Here is a 22,685-nt window from a genome sequence, read left to right as displayed (position 1 = left end):
CATAAGAGAAGTGCCCAAGGCAATGAAGACCAGCATTACATAAAAGAAGAAACAAAATACAGTCACTCCAAGTAGCATGCACAATATGCACTATCCACACAAAAATTCAAATTTTCCAGACCTAACACTAAGATGGAAATTGTGACCTACAGCCAGGAAAACAATGAACTGGAATAGACCCATAAATGAAAGAGTTAATGCAATTACGTGACAAAGTCTTCAAATAGCTATTATAAATAGTATAAATATCCTCAAAGATTAACATAAGCATGACTATAAGGTATATTGAAATGAAATATATATTTTTTAAGAAATGAAACCTTGAGAGATAAAGCATACACTCTCTGAAATGCGAATTTCCCTGGATGGGGTTAAGAGCAGATTACATATAGCAGAGGAAAAGGTCAGTGAACGTGATGGCATAAAAACAGACAATATACAAACTGAAGCATAAAGAGACAATGCCTTAAAATAATCAGCACTACAGTAATTTGTAGGAGAACACCAAGAAATTTAACACATGTGTAAACGGAGTCACGTAAGAAGAAGAATGAGGCCTGTTGGCTATCTGGATGTCTTCTTTAGAGAAGTGTCTATTCATGTTTTCTGCCCATTTCTTCACTGGATTGTTTCTCAGGTGTGGAGTTTGGTGAGCCCTTTATAGATTTTGGATACTAGCCCTTTGTCCGATATGTCATTTGCAAATATCTTTTCCCATTCCATCGGTTTTAGTTTTGTTGATTGTTTCCTTTGCAGTGCAGAAGCTTTTTATCTTCATGAGGTCCCAATAGTTCATTTTTGCTTTTAATTCCCTTGCCTTTGGAGATGTGTCAAGTAAGAAATTGCTGTGGCTGAGTCAGAGAGGTTTTTTCCTGCTTTCTCCTCTAAGGTTTTGATGGTTTCCTGTCTCACATTCAGGTCCTTTATCCATTTTGAGTTTATTTTTGTGAATGGTGTAAGAAAGTGGTCTAGTTTCATCCTTCTGCATGTTGCTGTCCAGTTCTCCCAGCACCATTTGTTAAAGAGACTGTCTTTTTTCCATTGGATATTCTTTCCTGCTTTGTCAAAGATAGGTTGGCCATACTTTTGTGGATCTAATTCTGGAGTCTCTATTCTATTCCACTGGTCTATGTGTCTGTCCTCATCAGGGAAATACAAATCAAAACCACACTGAGATATCACCTCATGCCAGTCAGAGTGGCTAAAATGAACAAATCAGGAGACTATAGATGCTGGTGAGGATGTGGAGAAACGGGAACCCCCGTGCACTGTTGGTGGGAATGCAAACTGGTGCAGCCACTCTGGAAAACAGTGTGGAGTTTCCTCAAAAAATTAAAAATAGATCTACCCTATTACCCAGAAATAGCACTGCTAGGAATTTTCCCAAGGGATACAGGAGTGCTGATGCATAGGGGCACTTGTACCCCAATGTTTATAGCAGCACTTTCAACAATAGCCAAATTACGGAAAGAGCCTAAATGTCCATCAACTGATGAATGGATAAAGAAATTGTGGTTTATATGCACAATGAAATACTACATGGCAATGAGAAAGAATGAAATATGGCCTTTTGTAGCAATGTGGATGGAACTGGAGGGTATTATGCTAAGTGAAATAAGTCATACAGAGAAAGACAGATACCATATGTTTTCACTCTGTGGATCCTGAGAAACTTAACAGAAGACCAAGGGGGAGGGGAAGGAAAAAAAAAAAAAAGGTTAGAGAGGGAGGGAGCCAAACCATAAGAGACTCTTAAAAACTGAGAACAAACTGAGGGTTGATGGGGGGTGGGAGGGAGGGGAGGGTGGGTGATGGGCATTGAAGAGGGCACCTGTTGGGATGAGCACTGGGTGTTGTATGGAAACCAATCTGACAATAAATTTCATATTAAATAAATAAACAAATAAACATTAAAAATATTTTTTAAAAAAGAAGAAGACAGAATGAGGGCAAAGAACAGAAAAACACTGAAAAAACTATGGCAGAAAACTTTGTAAATTTGGTGGAAATCAGGGGCCCAATGACTCAATGCAAGATATCCTAAGGAAGATAAATGAAAAGATGACCCTTTTAAGGCATATGCTAATTAATTTTTTGAAAACCAAAAATCAGAATATCTCTAGAGTTGCCAGAGGGGGGGGGGATGTGTACAAACAAACAAAGAGATGGATGGTAACAAATTTCACGTTAGAAAATACACACTAGGCAAGGAAAAAAAAAATGGGAATTTATGAAGTGCTGAGGGGACTATACCTAATGAGTATTCCTTCAAAAATAAACATGTTATCAGAAGATCTAAGGCAATATTGAAAGGGTGCCTATCATTGAAAGGCAGAACTGCTTCTGGTAAGGATTGTTATATTGAGGATTCTTCTGTTGGGTGAATTTTTCAAGCTTCATGCAGCTTTAGCTGAATTTATACTCCCTTTCCAAGTGGTTGGTTGACCACTGGAGTATGGAGAAAAGACCCTTACGGTAGCCAGGGGGAAATGGAGAGAATAAATATAAGCTTCTGCATATTACAGAAAAGACGGTGTCCAACCTTTCAATCCTTATCATTGTGTTGTTACCTACCCCCAGAAGCCAGCAGTCTTGAGAACAGCACAGAATACAGAATACAGAAAACTATGATGTCCAGTTCTAAACTAAAAATTCCTATGCATGCAAAAAATGAGAGGGGGTGGAGAAAAGAAGGAGGAGGAGAGAATGATGGGTGGAAGGAAGGAGAGAAAGAAGGAAGGAAGGAGAGAAGGAAGGAAGGAAGGAAGGAAGGAAGGAAGGAAGAGAAGATGTAACTCATGGTTAGTTTTAAAAAATAAAAAAAGATCATAGAAACTGATTGAGTTGAGCCCAAAGACCAATCATTAGTAACTCTGTGCTCTGAAAAGGGAAACCACTTTTCTCTTGCCAGCATTCTCAAGAATAAGGAAAATAATATAGTTGACCCTTGGACCACACAGAAGTTAGGGGCATCTAGCCCCCACACAGTAAAAAATCCAAGTATAACTTTTGATTCCCCCCAAATTTAACTACTAATAGCCTACAGTTGACCAGAAGCCCTACTGATAACATAAACAGTTACCACATATTTTGTATCTTATTTGTATTATATCTGATATTCTTACAGTAAAGTCAGCTCAAGAGAAGAAAATGTTCAGAAAGTCATAAAGAACAGAAAATGAATTTTTAGTACTGTACTGTATTTGTAAAAAAACAAATCTGTGTGCTGGCGAGGATGTGGAGAAACGGGAACCCCCGTGCACTCTTGGTGGGAATGCAAACTGGTGCAGCTGCTCTGGAAAACAGTGTGGAGGTTCCTCAAAAAATTAAAAATAGACCTACCCTATGACCCAGCAATAGCACTACTAGGAATTTATCCAAGGGATACAGGAAGGCTGATGCATAGGGCCACATGTACCCCAATGTTTATAGGAGCACTTTCAACAATAGCCAAATTGTGGAAAGAACCTAAATGTCCATCAACTGACAAATGGATAAAGAAGATGTGGTTTATATATACGATGGAATACTACTTGGCAATGACAAAGAATGAAATCATGCCATTTGCAACAACGTGGATGGAACTGGAAGGTATTATGCCAAGTGAAATAAGTCAGTCAGAGAAGGACAGATATCATATGTTTTCGCTCATATGTGGATCTTGAGAAACTTAACGGAAGACTGTGGGGGAAGAGAAGGAGAAAAAAATAGTTACAAACAGAGAGGGAGAGAGGCAAACCATCAGAGACTCTTAAATACAGACACCAAACTGAGGGTTGATGGTGGGAGGCGGGGTGGAGGAGAGAGGAAAATAGGTGATGGGCATTGAGGAGGGCACTTGTTGGGATGAGCACTGGGTGTTGTACGCAAGCCAATTTGACAATAAATTATATTTTTAAAAATAATTAAAAAAATAAAAATAAAATCTGTGTACAACTGGACCCCCACAGTTCAAACCTGTTGAAGAGTCAACTGCCCTTCAGTGTCTTCCTGGAGGGATTTGAGGAGATGATGTTCCTAAAGTTCTCAGCACAAAACCTGTTTCACCAAGTCTCTAAAATCCCATCTGCCCACATTTATTTCTGTCAGTTCCTTCTGAACAAGAGAAAGGAGACGTGGTACCAGCCTGACAACTACTGGCAATGCTCCTTCAAAGGTGTGTCTGAGGAGATGCTCCAGATGAGGCATGGACTTGAGGCTGAGGTTGCCGATGAAGGACTCATTTTAACTTATTGATGATGGGGCAATGAATAGAGTTTTTAGTCAGCAGACTGGAAGAACGTGGAATCTGAGGGGTGGCAAGTAAAGGAACAGGCTAGAATGCTCCTAATTCTGAGCAGTGAACTTTGAGAAGTATCAGCACATCACAGCCACTTATCTGGAGAGTACTGGATGTGGGAACACAGCCAACGAGGAGCCTCACAGAGATCAGAGGGGAGATCTGAGCCCCCACGTGATGACTCACTCAGTCTGTGCCAGACACGGAAGAGAAGCCAACACCTCAGGAGACGCCAGGCCCCCACCTCTGTGTTCTGGAACACACCAGGTATGCACCGCTCTTCACTCTTCTTCACGATTCTGAAGGGCACCTGAGGGGCTTCTTGGGTAAATTCTGGGATGTGGAGACAGGACCCTGACTCTGGAGACAAACAGAGCCCGGGCAGGGGTGGGGCTCTGGTGCAAGGCGTCTGCTTCCCTGGGAAAATGGCAGCTCTGAGAGGGGCTACGTGGTGTTTTGTCTCCCTACTGTCCTGCCTCCCTTCCCTGTATCCTCACTTACGCTTTCCTGAGGGAACTGCCTTTATGGTTAATAAGCTTTCCTCTGGTTGTGTTTCCCAGGCGACCCATGCAGGAGTGTTGTTTGTAATAAAGGTGGTTAGGGGAAAGTGTTTCTTTCATCGAGTAGGAACTAGGCTTTGCATAATTGTGTACAGAAGACGGTGGGATACCTCCAGTAACATATTTTTGGACCTCAAATCGAGGAGAATTCGTGTTTGGATCATGTGAGCATCCTTTCCCACGCAGGGGGAAAGAGGGGGCAAAACTAGCCTCTGAACCCTTTAATATTAGTTTAATTACTGTGGGGTACAGAATGGACAAGATAGGGACGCTGGGTGGCGCGTTGGTAGTGTTTCACAAACATTGCCACGGTAGAAACACAAGACCAATAAAACACAAAAACGAGGTAAAATCGTACTTAAAAAGTGGTTTAGGGGTTCTCCTTCCAGCAGGAAGTGTGAGGAGGTTTACAGAGCTCTCCTCAGGCAAACTGGTAAAAATTCTTAAGAAGCATTTAATGTGTCTACACATGGTCAGAGAGCAAGTGAATACTATTTACTGAAGACAAATCAACGAAAACACAGGGACAGAAAGCAAGAATCTGTGGTAGTTGAATCTAGACTCGCTCCCTCTGTGACCCCTCCCAGCTCCCACTCAGACGGCCATCTTCCTGACCGGGGGCAGGACCTCGACATTTGGCAGCCTGCCCCCCACTACCTGTTGCCAGGCTAAGCTCCAGGTGAGTGTGCCTGAGACGTGAGGCTCCTTCTTTTCTTCTCGACCCCCTGCTTGAGGATGAAGGCTCTTCCTTGGGCACAGCATGGCTGAGAATACTGGGTCCTGACTGCCCCACTCCAACGCATGAGTTGGGTTCCATACTGTGAGAGGCAAGCTGAGGGGACCTGGGTCTGTTACCCTACCCCACTGAGCACGTGGCTCCTAAAGTAGTGGTGTCATTCATAGAGAAGTATGTCATTATTCCTATACCCCAGCACTAGAGCTATGATTTACTTTTGTTTGTTTTTGCCTGGGGGTAGGGAGTAGTAGACCATGGAACAGAGGTCTCCAAATCACTCCCCAAAGGAAGCAAATTCGTTTTTTTTTCTATTTTCATTTTTCTTTTTTTAATTAATTTATTGTTTAACTTACATCCAACTTAGCATGTGGTACAACGATGATTTCAGAAGTAGATTCCTTAGTACCCCTGACCCATTTAGCCCCTCCCCCTCCCACCACCCCTCCAGTAATCCTCTCTTTGTTCTGTATATTTAAGAGTCTCTTGTGTCTTGTCCCCCTCCCTGTTTTCATATCCTTTTTGCTTCCCTTCCCTCATGTTCATGTTTTGTCTCTTAAATTCCTCATATGAGTGAAGTCAGATGATCTTTGTCTTTCTCTGACTAATTTCGGTCAGCATCATACCCTCTAGTTCCATCCGCGTAGTTGCAAACGGCAAGATTTCATTCTTTTTGATTGCCGAGTAATACTCCATTGTATAGCTATCCCACATCTTTATCCATTCATCCGTCGATGGGCATTTGGGCTCTTTCCATACTTTGGCTATTGTTGATAGTGCTGCTATAAACATGGGGGTGCATGTGCCCCTTCGAAACAGCACCCCTGTATCCCTTGGATAAATACCTAGTAGAGGAAGCAACTTTATTTGAAATAGAGTGTGAAGGTGAAGCCTAAATGTTCTCTCAAAAACAGTGTAGATGGTAATGAAAGGCAATTGAAAACACATCAGTAGATTAACTGGAGATATATGCTAAATCATACACTGGCAAGCTTCACCGGGGAAAATGGAATAAGGCCTGCCTGGGGCCAGAACAAGTTTCAATTACTGACTTGGAACTCTTTTCTTTCGTATTTTTAAATTTAGTTAACCTGTAGTGTAATAATGGTTTCAGGAGTAGAATTTAGTGACTCATCACTTACCTATAACACCCAATGTCCATCCCGACAAGTGCCTTCCTTAATGCCCATCACCCATTTAGCCCATCCCCTCACCCACCTCCCCTCCAGCAACCCTCAGTTTGTTCTCTGTCTTTAAGAGCCTCTTAAGGTTTGCCTCCCTCTCTGTTTTTGTTTTGCCTTCCCTTTTCCTATGTTCATCTGTTTCATTTCTTAAATTCCACGTGTAAGTGAAATCATATGGTATTAATCTCTATCTGACTGATTTGGCTTAGCATAATACACTCTAGTTCCATCCATGTTGTTGCAAATGGCAAGATTTCATTGTCTTTGATCAACGAGTAATATTCCCATATATATATATATATATATATATATATATATATACCACATCTTCTTTACCCATTTGTCAGTCAATAGACATTTGGGTTCTTTCCATGACATAACACTTCCATAATATTGTTGATAGTGCTGCTTATAAACATTGGGGTGCATATGCCCCCTCAAATCAGCATTTTTGTATCCTTTGGGTCATAGGGTAGTTCTATTTTCATTTTTCTGAGAAACCTCCATACTGTTCTCCAGAGTGGCTGCACCAGTTTGCATTCCCACCAACAGTGCGAAAACGTTTCCCTCTCTCCGCACCCTGGCCAATACCTGTAGTTTCCTGAGCTGTTAATTTAGGCATTCTGACAGGTGTGAGGTGGTATCTCATTGTGGTTTTGATTTGTATTTCCCTGATGATGAGTGATGTAGAGCATCTAGAACTACCTCTTTAAAGAGCTTGATGTGTGTGTGTGGTGGGGGGGGGGGGTGGTCACCTGGGTGGCTCAGTCAGTTAAGCATCCAACTGTGACTCAGGTCATGATCTCACAGTTTGTGAGTTCGAGTCCTGCATCGGGCTCTGTGCTGACAGCTCGGAGCCTGGAGCCTGCTTTGGATTCTGTGTCTGCCTCTCTCTCTCTGCCTCTCCCCCACTCATGCTCTCTCTCTCTCTCTCTCTCTCTCTGTCAAAAATAAATAAACATTAAAAAGATTTTAAGGGAGCTTGATTTTGATTGCATACCTTTGTGGAGTCATTCAAAATGCCCTGAAAGGGCACTGTTGAAAAGAGTAGAGCAGTCAGCCTACAATTAGTGGAGATTAATCACTGCTTGAGGGCAGGGAAAGAAACAGTCAAAGCAAGCTCTGAGAAAACCAAGGTCATCCCAGGGTGACTGCGGGCACACCCACGGCTCTGTTCCCTGGAAAGAAACATCAGAGGCTTCATACTGCGTGGGGAGAAATAAGCTTACTAAAATAGTCCTGCCAGGGAATATAAATGTAAACAAAGAAATAAAAATAGCAAGCCATGGGGTGCCTGGGTGGCGCAGTCGGTTAAGCGTCCGACTTCAGCCAGGTCACGATCTCGCTGTCCGTGAGTTCGAGCCCCGCGTCAGGCTCTGGGCTGATGGCTCAGAGCCTGGAGCTTGTTTCCGATTCTGTGTCTCCCTCTCTCTCTGCCCCTTCCCCGTTCGTGCTCTGTCTCTCTCTGTCCCAAAAATAAATAAACGTTGAAAAAAAAAAATAGCAAGCCAAGGAGGGGTACAATTCCCAGAAATGCTACAGTATATTACCTAAAATGTCCATTCTCTAGCCAAAAATTACAAGACATGCAAAGAAGCAGAAACACATTAGCATAAAGAGAGGCTTTTTATAACGCTAAAGGGGTCAGTTTCACCAGGAAGACACAATTACAAACACGTATGCAGCTAACAACGGAACACCAAGTTATGGTGTTATCGGTAGCAAAACCAGACGTTGAGGGAGAAATAGATAACTCAACAATCACTGTTAGACACTCAATGCCTCAATCCAATAATGGATCAAACAGTTAGGCAAAAGGTCAACACTGATATAGGAGGCTTGAACAAGCTATACACCAACCAGACCTGATAGACTTATGGAGAACATTCCATCCAACAACAGAAAGGCTTTCTTCTCTAGTGAACATAGATTAGTCTCCATAATAGACTATCAACTAGGCCATAGAGCAAACCTCAATATATTTACAAGCATAGAAATAATACAGAGTATGTTTTCTGACCATACAGGAATGAAGTTAATGGTTAGTAATAGAAAGGAATTCGAGAAACTCACACACACACACACACACACACACACACACACACTAAGTAACACACTCCTAAAAAGCAGGGGGTGAGGGAGAAAGCAAAACAGAGATTAGGAAATGCATTCATGATAAATGACATATACTTATGAAATGCAGCTAAAGCAGTGTTCAGAGGGAAATTGGTACCTGAAAATACCTATTTAAAAAAGAGGAACAATCTTGGGGCTCCTGGGTGGCTCCGTGGGTTAAGCGTGTGACTTGGGCTCAGGTCGTGATCTCGGGGTTTGTGAGTTCAAGCCTCACATCGGGCTCTGTGCTGACAGCTCAGAGCCTGGAGCCTGCTTTGGATTCTGTGTCTCTCTCTCTCTCTCTCTCTCTGCCCCTCCCCTGCTCATGCTCTCTCTCTCTCTCTCTCTCTCTCTCGAGTACATAAACATTAAAAAAAAAAATTAAAAAAAAAAGAGGAACTATCTCAAAATCAATAACCTAATACTTCACCTTAAGACACTGGAGATTAAAAAATAATAATAATATTACACTTAAAGCAAGCAGGGGACACCCAGGTGGCTCAGTCAGTTAAGTGTCTGACTTCAGCTCAGGTCATCATCTCATGGTTTGTGGGTTCAAGCCCCATGTCAGGCTCTGTGCTGACAGCTCAGAGCCTGGAGCCTGCTTTGGATTCTGTGTGTCCCTCTCTCTCTGCCCCTCCCCTGCTCATGCTCTTTCTCTCAAAAATAAAATAAACATTAAAAAAATTTTTTTTGAAGCAAGCAGAAATATCAGAGCAGAAATTAATGAAATACAGAACAAAAATAAATACAAAAAAAGCAATGAAACTAAAAGCTGGCTCTTTGAAAAGACCAGCAAAATTGACATATCTTTAGCCACATTGAACGAGAAAAACAGATAGAAGTCTTAAAAATTAGAAAGGACAGAGGGAACATTGCTACTGATCCTACAGAAATAAGGATTATAACTGTATACTATAAGCAATTATATGTAAATGAATTAGATTTCTTAGCTTAAATGGATGAATTTCTAAAAGACACAAACTACTGAAAAGACTCAAGAAAAAGCAATCTGAGTACCCCTAAAGAGTAAAGACACTGATTGGCTTCTTAATAAAAGTAATTGCCCACAGAGAAAAATCCCAGGCCCAGATGGCCTCATGGGTGAATTCTACCAAGCATTTAAAGAAGAGTTACTACCGAATTTTCATAAACTCTTCCAAAAAAGTAGAAGAGGAGGGAACACCTACAAATTCATTCTATATGCCCCGTCTTCCCCTGATAGCCAGACAAGAAACTATATTACCATAAAGGAAAGCTACAGACTAATATCTCTTAGGTATCTAGATGCAAAAATCCTCAACAAATCACTAGCAAACTGAATCCTGAAATATATAAAAGAATGATAAGGTCGCCTGGGTGGTTCAGTCGGTTGAGCATCTGACTTTGGCTCAGGTCACGATTTCATGACTTTAGCCCCATGTTGGGGGCTCTGTGCTGACGGCTCAGAGCCTGGAGCCTGCTTCAGATTCTGTGTCTCCCTCTCTCTCTGCCCCCTTCCCTGCTTGCACTCTCTCTGTCTCTCAGAAATAAATAAACGTTAAAAAAAATTTTTTTGTAAAAGAATGATATACCATGACTACATGGGATGTATCCCAGGAATGTGAGGTAGATTTAAAGTCTGAAAATCAATTAATGTACTGCACCGTCACCTAGAAAAGTGCGCCATCAAAAAGAAAAACTTCACATGATTATCTCAACAGATGCAGAAAAAGCATTTGACAAGATCTCATACCCTTTCGTTATAAAAACACTCAACAACTAGGAATAAAAGGGAGCTTTCTTAACCCTTTACTGGGTTAAGAATCCCGCAGCCAACACAATACTTAACAGCGAAAGATTGGAAGCTTTCTTGCCAAGAGTAGGGATAAGACGAGGTTGCCTGTTGCCACCACTCCTGTTGTCAACATTATGCTGGAAGTTCTAGCTAAGCAATTAGAAAATGAAATAAAATAAGAAGCAAATGAGCTGGAGAAGGGAAAGGAATGAATGAGAAAGGAAGAAGCAAAACTGTCTGTATTGGCACATAACATCGTTGTGTAGGTAGGAAATCCAAAGAACTCCACTCAAAATCCATTAGAACTAATAAACTAGTTCAGGAAGGTACAGAATACAAAATCAATATACAAAAATCCCTGTGATTCTATACACTTGCGATGAACAAGCTGAAAATGAAATTAGTAAGACAACACTATTTACAAACATCCAAAAGAATAAAATACTTAGGAATGCGTTTCGTACAAGAAGCATAAAATTCAACGCTACAGAAACATTATTCAAATAAATAACGTGTAGCTAAACGAAAAGAAATCCAGTGTTCATGGATTAGAATATTTAATGCTCTTACAAAGGCAATAGGCACCAAGTGACCTATAGAGATTCAGTATTCTCTCTCTTACAATCCTAGCCGGCTACTTTTTACAAACTTGATACACTGATTCTAAAATTCATATGGAATGGCAAGGGACCCAGAATAGCAAGATGTTTTTGTAAAAGAACAAAGTGGATGACTCACACGTTCAGTTTCAGAGCAACAATACAAAGCAATAATAATCAGGACAGGGTGGTACCAGCATAAGGATAGATATACAGATCAATAGAATAAAATTGAGAGTCAGGAAACAAGTTCATCTGTCTGTTTATACTCAACTGATCTGTGACAAGAGTTCCCAAATCATTCAGTATGGGAAGAAGGTCTTTCCAACAAATAACGTTGTTGGATATCCATGTACGAAATGATGATGTCGGACCCTTAGCTTATACCATAAACACAAATTAACCCAAAATGGATTAAAATCTAAATTTACAAACTAAAATTACAAGACTCTTAGAGAAAATCTTAGAGAAAATCTCTTAGATTTTTTTCTCTAGAAGGTCTCGATCTTCATGACCTTGGATTTAACAATGGATTCTTAGAGATGAGACTGAAAATGTGAGACACAGAAGAGAAATAGATCAAGTGGACTTCATCACAAGTAATGCTGGTCTTCAGAGGAGACCATCAAGAGAGTGAAAAGTCACCCACAGAATGAGAAAAAAAGTATTTGCAAATCATATGTGAGATAAGGGACTTGTATGTAAAAAAAAATAAGGAACTTTTAATTTTATTTTATTTAAAAAAAATTTTTTAATGCTTATTTTTGAGAGAGAAAGAGAGTACAAGCAGGGGAGGAGCAGAGAGAGAGGGAGACAGAATTCGAAGCAGGCTCCAGGCTCTGAGCTGTCAGCACAGAGCCCAATGTGGGGCTCGAATTCACAAACTGTGAGATCATCATGACCTGAGCTGAAGTTAGCCACTTAACCGACTGAGCCACCCAGGTGCCCCAATAAGGAACTTTTTAAACTCAATACTAAGAAGAAAAATGACACAATTTTTAAATATACAAAGGATTGGAATAGACATTTCTCCAAAGAAGATATGCAAATGCCATTAACACAGGAAAATATGCTCAAAATCATTAGTCATAGGGAAATGCAAATCAAAGCCACAATGTGGTCCCAGTTCATATTCACTAGAATGGTTATAACCAAAAGGTCAGTCAATAACCAGTGTCGGCAAGGATGTGGAGAAACTGGGACTGTCACACACTACTGGTAGGAATGGAAAATGGTGGATCCACCCCGGAAAACAGTTTGACAGTTCCTCAAATGGTGAAACACAGAATTATCCGATGACACAGCCGTTCTACGCCACGTCTACACCCGAGAGAATTAAAAACATAAGTACACACAAAACTTTCACATCGTTGTTTACAGCAGGATTTTTCATAATAGCCCAAAAGTGGAAGCAACCAAAATGCCCATCAACTGATGGACAGATAGACAAAATGTAATATATTCTTACAATGGGATTCTCCATGGTCATAAAAAAAAAAAAAAAAAAAAAGAAGGAAGCAATGCCCATGCTACAACATGGAGCAGTTCTTCCTGGGCCATCTTGCCACCTAATCCACATAGAACTCGTGTTGAAACCCAGGCACAGAGTGACATATTTCTATAACCTAGAAAATTTCCCAGACACCTGTTAAGTGACTTTTGTAAGCCTCCATCATTTTCTTTTTCCTTTCTTTTTCCTACTGTTGCTACGAAGGGCCTGCTGTGGGCACGGTATTGGGATCTACAATCGTAGACAAACATGACTTGGCCTAAGAGTCCTTTAAGAGCTGTAAAGTCTACAGAAACAGAAACACGAGTGTCTACTTCCCTACTAATACTTCTCACAGAAGAGCACAGAGTACTGTGCCTAGTGAGCAGTGAATAGTGAATCTGATGCTGTTAACGGCTGGTTTCTTCACAGAATGAGAGAAATTGTGGCTTCCAGTGGGATAGCTGTGTATGTTTCCTCAAATCAAAACCACGGTGTCCGGTTAGCGAAGGCTGTAACACCTGACCCCTCAGGACACACACCAAACAAGCTGCAGAGATTCCTGAAGGAACATCTCAAACTCCTGGGGGTAGGTGAGCCTCAGCCAGGTGGAAGTTTTAGTGAAGAGAAACTAGAAGGTTTTTGTTTAATCTTGGGTGGGGGTGGGGGGTGGGAGGGGTTGGGTAGCTTGGGAGATAGTAGAGTGCTGGGAATCCCATGGAGGAGGCCTTGAAGGACACCAGGGTGTATGCCTGTAGGGGTGACTCCAGGCAAGAGACAGGCAAGCTGTCACAGTGATGTGATTTTAGCTGTTGCCAGTACAGGGAGCAGATACCACGGTACCCAGCTCTACTTAGGAGCTCTTCTTAGTGACGTCTGACGGTCCAATCCACGAGTGGCCTCTGTGTTTGAACAGAGAAATCTTCTCTCTTGGAATGTTCGCCGACGTCTGTATTTTATTCTATTCTGTCTTTTATCCAGGTGGCTCAGATTATGATTAGTGTGAAATTCATCGTCTATGGGATAATTGGAATTTCAGTTCTCCATTACGCAACACCCAACACCGGTTTCTTCTCATTTCAGATAGGCTTCCCGATATGGGCAGCTTTACCTGTGAGTACATCTGACTTATACCTAAAATAACTGATAGCCAATTAACTCTTCATTCAGTCATCCATCAAATTGCGCACTGGCCGCCTGCAAAGGTTGCAGAGTTTTCAAACTTGCCGATCTAAGGTTCAATATTTAATCTCAGCCATTGTAGACTTTCTATTGTCATAGGAGCCTTAAGGTCTATGGGTTGGTGATTATTCATTAAATTCTAGGTAGCATACAGCCATACAGTAAAATCCTACTCGTTTCCTTTAGGAGACTGTATTGGGTTGGGTTATTAGATAATTCCTGGTTCACCCACAGAGTTCTCTTCAAATATGCATAGAATATTGAAGTGTTGAAGATGATGGTCATGTAGTGAACAACTATTCCTTTGAACTTGTCTTTTTTCCTGGCCAAAGCTACTGAGATGAGAATCATGGGATATGAGTGCACTTAGTCCCTTCTCTGAAACTCAAGATAAATTTAGCTCTCTTTTTAAATTTTTCTCTACCTTCCATGGAAACATTCACTGGATTCCTTTGATTTCATCCCCTTTGCTTTAGACAAGGATTTTCACCTTTAGATAAGGATTGTCAATTATTTTCATAAGGAGGCGAAGGCAGCCATGAAAATTTAGTCACGCACTGTATGCAGTTCAATAATCTGCCCTACTCAAAGTTGTGAAGGGATTTTCATGGGAAAAGAAAATACACACTAAGGGTAATTGACCCTTTAGACATGGCCAGTTAATGTGCAGGAAGAAGTGCTAATAAGCTCGTTTCTCTCTCATGAGCAGTTTATCGTTTCTGGATCTATGACAGTTCTGTCTGCAAAGAAGCAAACCAAAGCTCTGGTAATGTATCCGTTAATTCATATTTCATTTATAGATAGTGTGTGGCCTTTGCAACACTCTGCTATCCTATAGAAGGCCCAATAAGCCAGAAGTTCCTTGTTTTCCAGTACATTTGAGGACAAGTACAAATGTCTTTTCTTTCCACGAATTCATCTGATCACTCTGGGTCTGGATACAATCAGAAGCCTCCTCAGGTTTAGATAAGATCTATTCCCTTGGGTTTTCAGAACACAAATCTCCATGAGTAAAATTTGACATAGACTTTATGGCCATGAGTAATGTGGATATAGAGAAATGAATCCCTTTAGGCTTGAACAGGGTAGGCATTTATTTGGGCTCATCCATATCAGGGAAGGGAAAGAATAAAAGCTCACAACTGATGCTTTTTCCTGTGGCATATTTTATTCCGCTGTCAGCTGCCTTGCCAGCTTTCCTTTGCTCAATTGTGGGTTTCCATTTAATTTAACTGCGACACAGTTAATTAGTACCCCGAAGAGGTATTAAGAATTATTTGTGAATATCTCTCCTGGGAAAGGTCTATGGAGGCCTGTAAGAAATCAGAAGTTAAGGGTCCTGAATATTTTCGGTGAATGAACTTTTTCTGTATTGCAGCTGAGAGGAAATCTGAGAGCTAACACTCTCAGCACAGTTGTTTCGAGTATCGGAATTCTCATTCTTTCACACAACTTAGTAAAAACCACCTTCATGGACTGTGACGTGGAAGATTTATGTCTTGGTGTCACATCAGTTGTAACTGTAAGTATTTTTCTTCTGAATGCTGAAAAGCCTGCCTACGTATGAGGCCCAGGATCAGGAGATAAGAGATTATAGGCACCAGGCTAAAAAAGGTTCCTTCATTTGAATGGATCCATAATTTCTAGGTAAGTCCGATGTCGTTTTAACAAGAGACAAAATATTTGCATTCAATACGAACAAGGGCAGGGAACCCAAAATTCCTTTATGCCAATTTGATACCTTCACGAAAAATTGCAAACAAACGTACCAACGTTATTTACTTCTTGGTCCGTGATTGGGGTGATTTCTATTGTCTGCTTTATATTTTAATGTTCCTACAAATTTTCTACAGTAAATATGCATTCTGTATACAATTAGGATCCAGGTAAAACCAGGAAAACTCTCTGATTTGAGGAGAGCAGGGAGCTGAGAGTCAGGAGAAACCAAGGCATCTCGAGTTTGTGGGAGAGCACACTTGAGAAGAGAGATCTGCAAACAGATAATTCCAGATCTATACCTAGGTCCCTTTAAATATTAATTACAGTACTTATCAGTGCATGTGCATGAAAAAATACCTGAGGGCAGAGGAAGGATCACCCCAAATGATTAGAGGGAACAGTACCCAACATTCACCTAAGGCCAGGTATAGAGTCTGTTTCCATCTGCCAGCCTGTAAAAATATCTTGTAACTGACAAGATAACATTACAATGTCTCACACATAATAAAAAATGACCAGACATACAAAGAAGCAAAATAATATGTTCCATAACAAGGTGAATCAATTGAAACAGTCTCAGAAAAGACACAGATGTTAGAAGTAGTAGACAATGACCTTAAGAGTTACTTTATTCTGCGCTCCATCCTTTCAAGTTACTTGCAGACATGGAAGATATATGTTTTAAAGTCCCACATCAAACTTCTAGAGAAGAAAACTACCATGTTTGAGAAGAAAAACTGGCCGATAGGATTAATGACAGAATTAAACATTCAGGAAAATAAAATACTAACGAACTTGAGGAAATAATACTAAAAACCATCCAAAGTAAAAAACAGAGGCACAAAGTACACGTGAAAATATTAAAAGAGCATCAGTGACCAACAAAATAACTTCAAGTTATTGAAGAGACATGTAACTGGAGTCCCCACAGAAAGCAAATGTAGGACAGAAAAAAAATATTTGAATCAATTGGGTGAATCTTTCCCAAAATTTGGTAATACTTGTATACTCACAGAATCTAAGAAGATGAATAAAGCATAAGAAAACAAAAAACAGGGGCGCCTGGGTGGTGCAGTCAGTTAAGCGTCCGACTTCAGCCAGGTCACGATCTCGCGGTCCGTGAGTTCGAGCCCCGCGTCAGGCTCTGGGCTGATGGCTCGGAGCCCGGAGCCTGTTTCCGATTCTGTGTCTCCCTGTCTCTCTGACCCTCCCCCATTCATGCTCTGTCTCTCTCTGTCCCAAAAATAAATAAAAAACGTTGAAAAAAATTAAAAAAAAAAGAAAACAAAAAACAACTGTATCAGGGCACATCATAGTGAAATTTCTCAAAACCAATGATTGAAAGAAAGTCTTTTTCTTTTTAGTTTTTTAATGCTCATTTCTTTTTGAGAGAGAGAGAGAGACAGAGTGCAAGTCGGGTTTGGGGTGGGGGAGGTGGCAGAGAGAGAGGGAGACACAAGATCGAAGCAGGCTCCAGGCTCTGAGCTGTCAGCACAGAGCCCGATGTGGGGCTCAAACTCACGAACTGTGAGATCACTACCCGAGCCGAAGTCGGACACTTAACCGACTGAGCCACCCAGGCCCCCCTTTAGGTAAATATAAATTAAGAGCATTACAAGGTATGACGACCTACCTAACACAATATGCATAATTTAAAAAATAGTGGCAATACAGAATGCTGTCAAGGATGCAGAAAAACGGGATGGTTCTGCATTGCTGGTGAGAATGTAAAATGGTACTCTGGAAAATATCCCTCAGGAAAGTAGTTTGTCAATTTCCTAAAACACTAAAGATACACTTAACATGCAACCCAGCAATCTCACTCCTGGGCATTAGTCTCAGAGAAATAAAAACTGAATTCCACACAAAACCTGTGCTTGGTTGTTCACAGAAGCTTTTTATGTCACACACAAAAACTGGTAACAACCAAGGGTCCTACCGCAGATAAATGATGACTCAGCTATGATACATACACACAACAGAATACTACTCAGCAAATAGAAGGAGTGAATGATTGATTCACAAAACAGCTTCTCTGGATCTAAAGAGCATCATGCTGAGTGAAAAACCGAATCTCAAAATATCACCAATTGTATGATTCCACTTACACAGTATTCTCAGAATGACGATATTACAGAGACAGAGAACAGATCAGTGGTTAACAGGGGTTAGCGATGGTGGAAGGAAAGGAAGTATGTGTGGCTATGGGAGAGCAGCATGAGGGATATCTCTGTGGAGATGGAATAATACTGTCTTAACTGTGGTGGTGGTTACACAAACCTACGCACGTCATGAAATCTCACGGAATCACACACACATTATTCCGACGTTAATGTCCTGGTTCAATATTGCACCATAGACACATATGATATAACCATAGGGAGACAGTGGATAAGGGTAAATGGGACCACCTTGTGCTCTCTTAGCAACTGCCTGTAACTTCCCATCATTATTTCCATATAAAAGTTGAAAAAAAATGGGAAAAAGGTAGAGTAGGCACTTCAAAAAAAGATACACAGACGGCAAATAAGCACCTGGAAAGATGCCACTAGTCATTAAGAAAACACAGGTTAAGATCACAATTACTGGGCACCTGGGTGGCTCAGTTGGTTAAGTGTCCAACTTCAGCCCAGGTCATGATCTCATAGTTTGTGGGTTCAAGCCCCGCATCGGGCCGTGTGCTGACAGCTCAGAGCCTGGAGCCTGCTTCGGATTCTGTGTCTCCCTCTGTCTGCCCCTCCCCTGCTTGCTCTCTGTCTCTCTCTCTTTCTGAAATAAATAAACATTAAAAAAAGTTTTTTTTAACATCACAATTACCTATTACCACACATCTGCTAAAAGGGACTGACATCATTTATGAGAACCAGTACCAACTTGGCCCTGTAGACAATTTCAACCATCTTTCAGATGAATTACTATAAAAGAAACTTTAACCTCTAGGAGACTTCTGGTTTTGGTTAGGAGACCAGGTTCAGGAGGGGGATTGGATCCGTTTCTCCTTGAATCCCCAAATCCATTGAAAAGAGTTGCTCCTATAGACACTGCATCTTTTCTGCTAGCTGAGAATGAACAATATTATAATATTAACGACGTAAAGTGATCACTGTGGAAAGGAAAGTAACCAAGGCTATTTTTTTAATGCAGTCACTGTTGTGTTAAAATTCATAGGAACAGTGACTTTTTTCTTCTGAAATCCAGTTTGTCAAAAGCACCACATATATTTTTAAATTCTGATTCAACCTGGTATCACCATTTTATATAATGCTAAGGTGCTCCCCACAATGCGCCTGAGGTGAAGCTCCAGGGTATGGGTTTTCATAGGGCCATGGGAGGAAAATCCAATGCAACGGAATTTTATTCTCTTTAACAGGGTCTTGTGGTTATACTGATGATCCTGAACTGTCTGCAATTTTTAATTACACTTGCTCTGTCCATGCTCACCTACAATGTGGATGGCAAGAGAATTGACTGGGTAAGTAGCAGTTCTTGAGAGAACGAGGGTGCAACTGATTGTTTTATTTAGTGATGTGGGCTATGATTATTTGCATAATTTTTTAGAGAAACAAAGACAAAATGGGTGGTGTAGAATTTCTGAGAACATTCGTTTCTTTTTTTCATTGTTTTAATGTTTAATTATCTTTGAGAAAGAGAGAAAGACAGATTGTGAGCAGTCGGGGGTGGGGGGCAGAGAGAGGCAGAGGCTGAGAATCGGAAGTAGACCTTCAAGCTCTGAGCTGTCAGCACAGAGCCCGACATGGGGCTCAAACTCACCAGCCATGAGATCATGACCTGAGCCAAAGTCGGTCGCTCAACCAACTGAGCCACTGAGGTACCCCTTTTAATTTTTTAAAAGAGTTTACTTATTTATTTCGAGAGAGAGAGAGCAGGGTAGGGAGAGAGAGAATCCCAAGCAGGCTCCACACTGTCAGTGCAGAGCTCAACTTGGGGCTCGGAACCCATGAACCGTGAGAACCCATGAACCCATGAACCTAAGCCACGATCAAAAGTTGGACACTTAACCGACTGAGACACCCAGGAGCCCCATGAGAACCACTCTTTATATGCTAACTTTCCAGCACACTGATTAATGCCTAGGACAATCAGAAACTTTCAACCATGTTGACACTGAGTAATTCCATTTTTTTGTTAGCTTATTGGTTCATTGATTCATGTATGTATCATACACAGAACATCTACTGGTGGGCTGCACCATGTGGCATGGAAAAGATACAAAAATAAGTCCTCCGCTTGAATAATTCGAAGCATAATTAGGAACATCACCCCACGAAGGGGTAACGTATACTGTCGTGGTATTGTGCTGTAGAAACTCAGACTACCTCCAAAGTACCTGAAAGTTGTAATTTTATTCTCCTTTCCTGTAACAGCTCAGAAGTCAGCGGACCACATCTGGAGGTATAGCTTTAGCTTCTTCGTTGTGTGGCTTTTCTTTCCCTGTAGAAGTTGCTGCTCTGATGCCTTCCTTCATCAGCCGGATCTTTGCCATATGGCCACACCGAATTGCAAAAGCTGTTGCATAATTTAGCCACAAGCTGGGCAGTTGTTTGTGTAGTTTAAACCTCCGAGTTGTGCTATTTGAGGATGCAGATAATACTGAAAACTGGTAGACAAACAATTTCTTATCACGCTCTGTTCGCTGACCACCCGAACGCCCTATTCAGCTTCCCTCCCCCAAAGTGAATGCACCACCCATTCACTTTGGAAAATCATCAAGGTGGAAAATCCAAAGTCTCATGCATTTGTTATAATTGGGTCAAAGTACAGGATTTCTGAGTGATTTGCCATTTTCCCCTATAATTCTGGAACTGCTTACTTGTTACTTAAGAAGCTACTGAGTAGAAGTCTTGTTATCTGCCCTCGCTTCCACTCAGAGCCAAAAATAATAGCTGATTAGGAGGATTAAAAATCACACAAATCCCCACTTTGAAAAACAAGTCATTGATAACCTTAATGTTACCCATCTATAAGAATTATGATTCGCTTAGGCAGGAGTTGAGAAGCCCAAACAAGGATATGGCTTTCTCCTCTTCTCTTTATTAAATAGCCCTTTATTATTATTAGTTTGCCCTCTTTGGGGGTTGCTTGATTTTTGCACCCCATGTTCTGATGGTGCAGGGGATCTGGGGATTGTTTCAGATGCCAAATAGTTCCAAGTTTTTGCAAGGTAGGCCTTTGAGCTTGTGAAAAGAAAATATCTTTAAACCATCAGGAATGGTAGAACAGCCTTGTTCTCTTTTTTTTTTTTTAATTTTTTTTTAATGTTTACTTATTTTTGAGAGAAAGACAGAGTGTGAGTGGGGAGGGGCAGAGAGAGAGGGAGACACAGAATCCGAAGCAGGCTCCAGGCTCTGAGCTGTCAACACAGAGCCGGACGTGGGGCTGGAACGCTCGGACGGTGAGATCATGACCTGAGCTGTAGTCGGACGCCCAACCGACTGAGCCACCCAGGCGCCCCCAGCCTTGTTCTCTTTAGTGGTGAATTTCAGGTCTGTGTCCATGAGCGCTCTCTCAGTTCCATCCCTTGTATGTGTATTCTAGCCAGCAGGAAAAGAAAAGAAGTACACACACATGTATTTTAAGTGTGCCAGTCAAGAGCGGTTCACAGTAATTTTTCTTACATCCACTTGGCCAGGTCTTAGAATCTGGCCATACTGAGATGAAAACAGCCTTAAAATTAAAGTCACAAATCAGTGGCCGTTTGCTCAGATAAATGCAAATGATTTTTTTAAGGAAATAAGAGAAAATGTAGCTTTAACCCCATACAAGTGTCTTTAAAAAAGTACCAAATACATTTTTGGAAAACACAATGATCATCCCTCATACATATAGAAAATCTTATATATATTCTCTCATGAAATCTTTACACATGTATATATAGACAGACATAAAAATCACACACACACACACACACACACACATATATATATATATATATATATATATATATATATAAAACAGGCGCAGATTAATTTTCTGGGCCTTCGTAAATATTTAGGGTTCCCAGAAATATCCAGGCTGCTTTTTCCACATTAGAGACAGAAAAGGAAGGCAAGGATCTCCTATCTCTCCCTAGTTTGTGTCATCCCCGGATATCGGTCGATTTTCTTTTTCCGTCATCTCCTACAAATCTTACGGATGTAGGGAAATAAGCTGAAAAGCGTTCGCACACATCCTGACGCTGGGTAACTCGGCAGTGTCGGTGGTGACTGACCTTGACCTCTACTGTGCCCTCCCTGGGGAATATGTATTAAATCACGGCAGCTCAGAGTAACATGGGGTAGCCTTTGGAGTCCAGGGTATACCTTAAGGAAGAGGACTGGAATAAAACTCGGAGGATTTAGGTGAAACTATTCTGAATGATGTTTTGGCTTATTCACAGGTTTCTGCATTATCTTTCCTGAAATCGGCTTCCGAAAGTCCTTATCAAGGCTTGGTGCATCAGCCTTCCTTCTACCAAAACCTTGAGAGGAAGGACACATTGTTATACTATAACACCTGAGACAAGTACGATATGAGAGTATGCTTCTGCTACCTGCAGTCATGGAGATGGAAACTGGAAGAATAAAACGAGATAAGGCCAAAACCTTCTTTGGATCCTCCTTTGTTGACTACTATTGTATTAGTCAGCATAGACCATGATGCTGTAATAAGATTTCATCCCTGAAACACCTGTGCTTATCATAACTTAACCGTATTAGCTGCATGTTCCATGTGACCTATTAGGTCACAGCCACCCCTGCCAATTACAGTCATATTAAACCAACACAGACTGAAGGGTTTAGCTACAATTCAGTAGAGGCTTGAGTACAGGTGAGAGACAGGTTTACATCACGGGCCATCGTTGGTATCATCTCTAACCAATCGAGCTTCTAATCAATAAAGGATTTCTCTTTCTCTTTTCATGGAGATAAGTCTGGCTAAACATTACAGCCATGACCAATATCATAGGCAGCTTCTCAAATGTAAAAGACTAGTAACGTATTGTTTTGATCAAACATTTATGGTAATTATTTTTCTTGGGATAAAGAGG

General features: G+C 41.1%; 1 protein-coding gene across 1 annotated transcript; it reads left to right on the top strand.

Annotated features, from left to right (window-relative positions):
* Positions 1 to 4,374: 4,374 nt before the first annotated feature.
* LOC102902189 (membrane-spanning 4-domains subfamily A member 3-like) lies at positions 4,375 to 22,238 on the top strand. The gene is made up of 6 exons (XM_045039356.1): positions 4,375 to 4,546; positions 13,718 to 13,849; positions 14,628 to 14,684; positions 15,297 to 15,440; positions 19,008 to 19,109; positions 22,035 to 22,238. The coding sequence occupies exons 1-6, from the start codon at positions 4,457 to 4,459 to the stop codon at positions 22,152 to 22,154; spliced, it is 645 nt and encodes a 214-aa protein (XP_044895291.1). The 5' UTR covers positions 4,375 to 4,456; the 3' UTR covers positions 22,155 to 22,238.
* The last annotated feature ends 447 nt before the right edge of the window (positions 22,239 to 22,685 follow it).

Source organism: Felis catus, chromosome D1 (assembly GCF_018350175.1).
Source record: "Felis catus isolate Fca126 chromosome D1, F.catus_Fca126_mat1.0, whole genome shotgun sequence".
NCBI classification, from domain to species: Eukaryota; Metazoa; Chordata; class Mammalia; order Carnivora; family Felidae; genus Felis; species Felis catus.
Note: the sequence above shows the minus strand (reverse complement) of the source record. Positions and strands in the feature narration are given on the sequence as shown.